Source organism: Lissotriton vulgaris, chromosome 2_2 (assembly GCF_964263255.1).
Source record: "Lissotriton vulgaris chromosome 2_2, aLisVul1.2, whole genome shotgun sequence".
NCBI classification, from domain to species: Eukaryota; Metazoa; Chordata; class Amphibia; order Caudata; family Salamandridae; genus Lissotriton; species Lissotriton vulgaris.
In genome coordinates this window covers 302,953,015-302,960,299 of record NC_141688.1, presented here as the reverse complement: position 1 = coordinate 302,960,299, position 7,285 = coordinate 302,953,015, and the positions used below count along the sequence as shown (strand labels likewise).

General features: G+C 43.8%; 1 protein-coding gene across 1 annotated transcript in view; it reads left to right on the top strand.

Moving 5' to 3' along the window:
• Positions 1–1,868: 1,868 nt before the first annotated feature.
• Positions 1,869–7,285, top strand: part of LOC147729355 (astacin-like metalloendopeptidase) — a 49,699-nt gene continuing 44,282 nt past the window's right edge. The window contains exons 1-3 of the mRNA XM_086959627.1: positions 1,869–1,937; positions 6,009–6,039; positions 6,137–6,202. Of these exons, the coding sequence (XP_086815753.1) occupies positions 1,869–1,937; positions 6,009–6,039; positions 6,137–6,202 (166 nt within the window). The remainder of the gene's footprint in view (positions 1,938–6,008; positions 6,040–6,136; positions 6,203–7,285) is intronic.

Sequence of the window (7,285 nt, the reverse complement as noted above, 5' to 3'; positions counted from 1 at the left end):
TGAATTTTCAAGGTTTTGTAAATGCAAATTCCTAACTATATATGGCCTATAACCTATGGTTTTTTCAGTGAATATATATATATATGAATCAAATTCATTTAATGTATATATATATATTTCTTTTTTATACATACACACACACACACACCCACACAAATATATATATATATATATCATATATATGTGTATATATATATATATATATATATATATATATATATATATATATATATATATATATATATATATATATATATATATATATATATATATATATATATATATATATACATATATATGAATCAAAGTCATTTCAAAATCAGTAAAATTGAATTACTAAATAATATTTCTATTTAGGCCGCTCTCAAAATGATGATGTAAAATTCGAGTACTGAAAAATATAAGCATCACGGGCTCTCCCTGGATATTTACCAACATTGTGGGGGTGTTGGGTGTAGTGGATAGATACAAGGTAAAGCGCTACATTAAATAACTTTGCAGAGCAGGCTCTTTGCTTAACTGTTGTACTGTATGAATCTACCTTAGCAGTGTCTGTACTCTCACGTGGTACTTGTAACACCCCAAGTATGAGTACCCCAGACATTCCTCCTCTAAGACTCAGAGCAGGCAGGTGGGTAGAAAGAAGCCCTGCAAGACAGACAGACATGGGCAGAAAGAAAAGTAGATTGATGGGGAACAGAAGTCAGGGACCAGTTCAGAGGATAAAGTGAACCCCCTCTTTTTTTATTCTTCTTCCTGCTTGGATGCTCATATCTGGGTCTCTCAGTCTGTCTGCTTGTCTATGGATCCATTCATCTATCCACACACCCTACTAATCCACCCATCCAAATCCATGTGCTCGTCCTACAGTCCATCCGTCTGTCCATCCATCCACACACCCTACTAATCCACCCTTCCAAATCCATGTGCTCGTCCTACAGTCCATCCGTCTGCCCATCCATCCACACATCCTACTCATCCACCCTTCCAAGTACATGTGCTCGTCCTTCAGTCCATCCGTCTGTCCATCCATCCACACACCCTATTCATCCACCCTTCCAACTCCATGTGCCCGTCCTTCAGTCCATACGTCTGTCCATCCAGCCACACACCCAATTTATCTACATAATCGCCTACCCACCTATTCAACTGTTTTTGTCCGTCCTTCCGTCCATCTGTCTATCTGTTCATCCAGCCACACACTCTGTTCATCAACCCACACTAACTCAACCATTCTTCCATTCCTGTAACCATCCATCTATTCATTCAACAGTCCGTGCAGCCATTAATCATGGACTCGACCGTCTCTCTCTGTCTGTACAATTCATGTCTATCTGCAGAAATTGAAAATGTTAATTACATTTTGTTTAGATGAATTCAATATCCCCCTCAGATACAGGACCTGTCAATCAGTTGCATTTCTTGCTTCACGGGCGATTTTCTCCGCTCCTCGTCGTTTGATGTCTCGAGGACTTTTGTTGCTGTTTGAGGAGCCAAACCCTGGGATGGGCGTCTGTGTCCAATCACAGACTCGCCCTCTATACAGAAGGAATAAACAGTGTGTGTGTGTGTTTAATAAAAGCTGTTATTACGGGGAAGGGTCTGTAACATCCAACATTTTACGCACTGCAAACCTGCCTATTATTTTATTGGCTTTCACTACTTCAGACGAGGTCCCGGGGCATATCTTCCAGCACAGACACACCTTGTGATCTACAGAAGCTCGTGTCATCCTTAGTCCTGAGACCGGATTGGAGGATGCTCACCCTCTTCAGGGTATATAATGGTTCAGTCTGAGGTCAATACAGCATCGACCTGAAGGACGAAACATTGTCTGCTGGTGACTTGAGCACTGCCCAGAACTGAGGATGGACGGGAGAGCATGGGCCCTGGTCGCAGTGTGTCTGCTGGGCACCTGCTGGAGCTCACCTGTACAGGTGAGACCTTTTCACTAGTGTTGTGTGCATGTTCAGTCGGGAGTCTAATTAACAGTGTCATATTGACCTGTGTGTAAGTGCAGGCTTACACATGTGTATCTCTATGAGTGCACCTGTACAGGTGAGAAGGGCATTAACAGTGTTATATTCACCTGTGTGTGAGTGCAGGCTCCCATTTGTGTATCACTGTGAGTGCACCTGTACAGGTGAAAGGGAAAGTAATAGTGTTATAATCACCTGTGTGTAAGTGCAGGCTCCCAGGTGTGTATCACTGTGAGTGCACCTGTACAGGTGAGAGGGGAAGCAAATATTATATTCAGTGGTGTGTAAGCGGAGGCTCTCAGATGTGTCTCTGTGGCTGTATCTGTACAGGTGAGAGGGGAAGTAACAGTATAATATATTTCGTGTGTGTAAGTGCAGGCACCCAGGTGTGTATCTCTGTGAGTGCACCTGTACAGGTCAGAAGAGAAGTAACAGTGTTATATTCACCTGTGAGTGAGTGCAGGCTCCCAGGTGTGTATCTCTGTGAGTGCACCTGTACAGGGGAGAAGAGAAGTAATAGTGTTATTTTCACCTGTGTGTAACTGCAGACTCTTAAATGTGTTTCTCCGTGAGAGCACCTGTAGAGGTGAGAAGGGCATTAACAGTGTTATAATTAACTGTGTGTATGTGAGGGCTCCCAGGTATGTATCACTGTGAATGCATCTGCACAGGTGAGAAGGAAAGAAACTGAGTTATTTTCACCTGTGTGTGAGTGCAGGCTTCCACCTGTGTATCTCTGTGAATGCACCTGTACAGGTGGGAAGGAAAGAAACAGAGTTATTTTCACCTGTGTGTGAGTGCAGGCTTCCACCTGTGTATCTCTGTGAATGCACCTGTACAGGTGAGAAGGGAAGAGACAGAGTAGTTATGCACACACTCCCTTATGTCTATTTTTGGGAATGTACCTGTCCAGGGGAGAAGGGAAGTAACAGTGTTATATTCACCTGTGTTTATGCACACACTCTCCTATATCTATTTTTTGGGAATGTACCTGTACAGGTGAGAGGGGAGGAAATAGTGTTATATTGACCTGTATTGAAGCTCAGACTCTTGGGTCTCTAATGCTGTGAATGTACCTGGACAGGTGAGAGGTGAACTATCAGTGTTACATTGACCTGTGCATAGACACAGGTGACTGGTGCAGTAATGGTGTTATGTAGAGCTCTGTGCATCTGTATGGGTGAGCCCATGCTAAACAGAGTTGGGTAGACCTGTGTGATGTTAAAGAATCCAAGGTGTGTATCACAAAGTATAGACCTGTAGAGGTGACCACTGTAGTACAGTGTGTTATAGACCTGGACACAGCTACAGCATCTCATTAGAGCGTCACTGTGTGTTTACCTATATAGGTGAGCTGAGGGACTCAATAAAAGAGTAAGACCTGGACGCATGTAAAGAATCACAGCTGTTTCTCATTGTGGGTGCACTTGTAGAAGCGAGCACTACAATAAGAGGGAGTTATAGATGTGCGCAGGTAAAGCCTCTGTCGTGCCTCACCCTGAGTGCCCCTGCACAGGTGAGAGACTCATTAATATTGTTATATAGGTCTATGTGCAGGTGAAGCCTCTCAGGAGAGCTGCACTGTGAGTGCACCTGTACCAGTGAGGGACAGTAACTATTTATGGAGACCTGCATCATATAAATACTCTCATGTGTGTTTAACCATGTGTATAGGTGAGAGGTGCAACAACTGAATTATATAGACCTGCAACTCATCTTGGTTGCAGAGCGTGGCAGTGATGAAGTTCTGGGCAGAAGGGCGTCACACCTATGTTCACCTGGTGTGTCCTGTAATGGCCAAAATGGCTGAAACTCTACAGTATTAAAATGATCTCCTCTACACCTGTCCTTGTAACTTCTACGTGGCACAAGTGCAGTTACATCTTCTGCAAAGTGTGCATAAATGTCAGCACCTTTCTGTTAGTGTGCAGATGGTGCTGGTGTACTTACTACTGGTTTCCCCACAATTATTTTTGCCTGCAGATCTCCTGTTTTTGCTTACTTTGTTTTTGCTGGCCTTAGGAATCTGCATACTTTACTACTGCAAACCAGTGCTAAAGCACTTGGGCTCTTTCCCTAAAACATTGCAACATTGGCTTATAACCAATCAGCATATTTAATTTACTTGTACGTCCCTAGTAAAGGGGCCCTACATTTGCCCAGGGCTTGTAATTTAAATACAATTAGTGGCCTGCAGCACTTGTTGTGCCACCCACTTAAGTAAAACTTTAACCATGTTTCAGACCTGACATTGCATTGAAGGGGAAAACCTTTTGCCAGGCCAAAACCTTCATGCCTAGGGTAGGCCCAGCATAGCCCAGAGGGCAGGGTGCAATGTATTTAAAAAGAAGGACATGTATTTCGATGTTTTATAGTCATGGTAATGAAACAATACACATTTCTTTTTCACCACTGCAAGGCCTATCTCTCCCATTAGATAACATTGGATTTTCCTTTTTACCATGTATTAGTGTTATTCCAAACGGGAGGAAATAACTAGTTCATGTTTGGTGTCTCTGAAATCACAATTGAAAATCCTAACTTAGGGTGAAGTCTTATTTTAAATTACATTTCTGTAAATGCCACCTTGTTGTAATTTTCTTGCCGTAGCCATTTGTTGCCTGCAGCCTGCCTCTGGGTACTCAACTGGATGGGGATTTGTGCTTTGTGTATTCCTACTAAACAGCCACCCACAATGGGAACTTAGGTGTGACTGGATGGGCCATCACTGGCAGGATGGAAGGGAGGAGCTCTGCACAGCCCCACATACACCTGAATACATACAAAGGGCTGTATACCCCCTGGAGTCAGGACCAGGAAGGCAGTGAGTGTGTGCACTTCAAAAGCATGCCTCTAGAAGCTTCTCCTCACTACAAAGGCACAACTGTGTTTAAAAGTAGAAACCCAGACACCAAATCTTCTGTACACTTCTGGACCTGTGGATACTCTGCCAGGAAGGAATGGTGTGCTGCTACAAGGACAGCCCTCTTGCCTGGGAAGGAAAACTGGACTTGCAACTTTATCTTGAATACAGGAACCCGGAGTGGCTCAAAGGGCTAGTCTGTGACCTCCTGATATGAGCCTAAGTGACATAAAAGGCTCCTGAACCAGCTCCTGGACCCAGCTACAGGTAGTTTGTGACCCTGTAGATGTGCCCCTCAGGTTCTGGACCATTGCGGTGGCTCAGTGGGCTTTTAAATCAAGTAGTTGGTGTCTTTCAGACTGCGAATGGTCCCGGGCTACTCCACTCACACTGAAATTCAGTGCAAGCCACCACCAGCCCGTCTCTCCACACAGCAGCATTGAGAGCCTAAGGAGATTTTCATGGTGAAGCTCCTGCCCGCTCGTGTGCGACACCCGACCTGATCTTAGCACCACATGGACTATCGCCTGTGATGCTCTCTTTGCTTCTTGTGACCCTTTCCAACCCAAACAGGACTCTTTGAACAAAAGTTGAGAAGGTAAAACTTCAGTTGACTGATCTGGGCCTGTATCCCACCCGCGCTCCTTCGCGGTTGGACTGAATTTTTGACTTTATGACTAGTCACAGTTGGCGTTTTGTGCTTAAGATGCTATTTTACAGTTTATTCTTTAAATAAAATCCATGACTCCAGTTTTACTGATTTGATTTTTGCCATTTTGGTCTTGATTTATTTATTAAGTTAAGTTCTGTTTTTCAAACCTGGTCTAGGATCTTTTTGTGCAGTGTTTTGAATATATTACTGTTTGAAGTGTGGCAGCAATACTTTACACATTGCCTCTAAGTTAAGCCTGGCTGGATAAGCTTCACTGCCCTGTGCCAAGTGACCAGGGGGATAAGCACAGATTAATTTGAGGTTTGCTTGTGTCTTAGCTTAACTAGGACTGCCAATTTCTAACATGCTTTGTAAACTTTGCAGATACACCTAAGCCTATCATCTGATCATTAATATAAGTTATTTTATGAATGCAAGATTTGTTTCTAATACATCCGAGACATTTTTTAAACATATCCTAATAATTAAACATTTAAAACCTTTTGTTCTTCAGGTATTCTTTGAAAAACCAGAGTCACATCATGGTAAGTAACATTATATTACTCATTACTGTGTAGGAAAAGTTTACGTGACCAACAGATTCAGTATTGATGGGGGATGGAAATGTGCCTTTTCTTCCAGATGCAGAACACCCTCCTGAAGCTGAGAGCTTGGACATCTTTGAGATCATCAGCAAAGAGAATGAGGGTAAGATAAAAACAGGGCATTCTGGGAGCCAGGGTAGGAGGTGCGCGCACATGGTGCCAGTTCCAAATGAGCCTTAGGACACACACATTTACCGTAGCTTGCCACACACATACACACAAATGTACAGTGCTGCAAACACACTCAGCCATAGGTACAGCAGAATAGTAGAGAGCATCTGAGTTTGAAAGCCATGTATCGCAACACGCCATCATAGCTCTGCTGCTGAGTAAGCTCATGTGCTTTATAAATCTATCATCTTTCTCCCAGTGCTCTTTCTGGTTCACCATGAGGTCTGCAGCCTGCTCAGTGCAAACCCTTTTAACCTCCTTGGGGCCATTGTTCCCTCTTTGTGCTCACACCAGAATGGCTGCCTCCCTGAGGGTCACAATGTTCTTCCTAAGTGTCTATAAGGTCTAGCTGTGTATGTGCCTCTACACCTAAGCAACACAACCACACCTTTATGCTCATATCAATGACACTTCATACTCTCTCCACTCACAAGTGCTGCTGTAACTTCCTACTTTGATTCTTCTCAATCCTGGGTCCCTCTATTTGGAAGACCCTCCAACTTTAAATCAGCTGGACCTCTGGTCTGACGCTTAGGAGAAGACATTGAAATTTGAAGCGGCCCATCCTATTGTTATGTTATTATGTTATGTTATTAAACTTATAAAGCACACTGCTACCTTGGGGTGTCCTGGCGCTGAGTCCTAGTTACCTGGGGAAGACCATGAGCTGGTTATTTGGAGAAGAGCCAGGTTTTCAACCCCTTCCGAAAGGAAATGAGATCTGAGGCATCTCTGAGGTGGAACGGCAGCTCATTCCAGGCTTTGGAGGCACAGTGAAGAAAGCTACGGCCTCCCCAGTTAGTTTTCGTAAACCTAGAAATCCATACTAGCTAAGACCCGGAGGATCGCAGAGCTCTGCCAGGGACATACCAGCTGAGCCTCTGTCTTAGAAACTCCGGCCCAATTCCATTCACTGCCTTAAAGACCACGATGAGCACCTTAAATCGTGATCTGAGTGGAATTGGGAGCCAGTGTAACCTCCTCAGCTCTCCTCTCACAGAGGCAAACCTAGCAG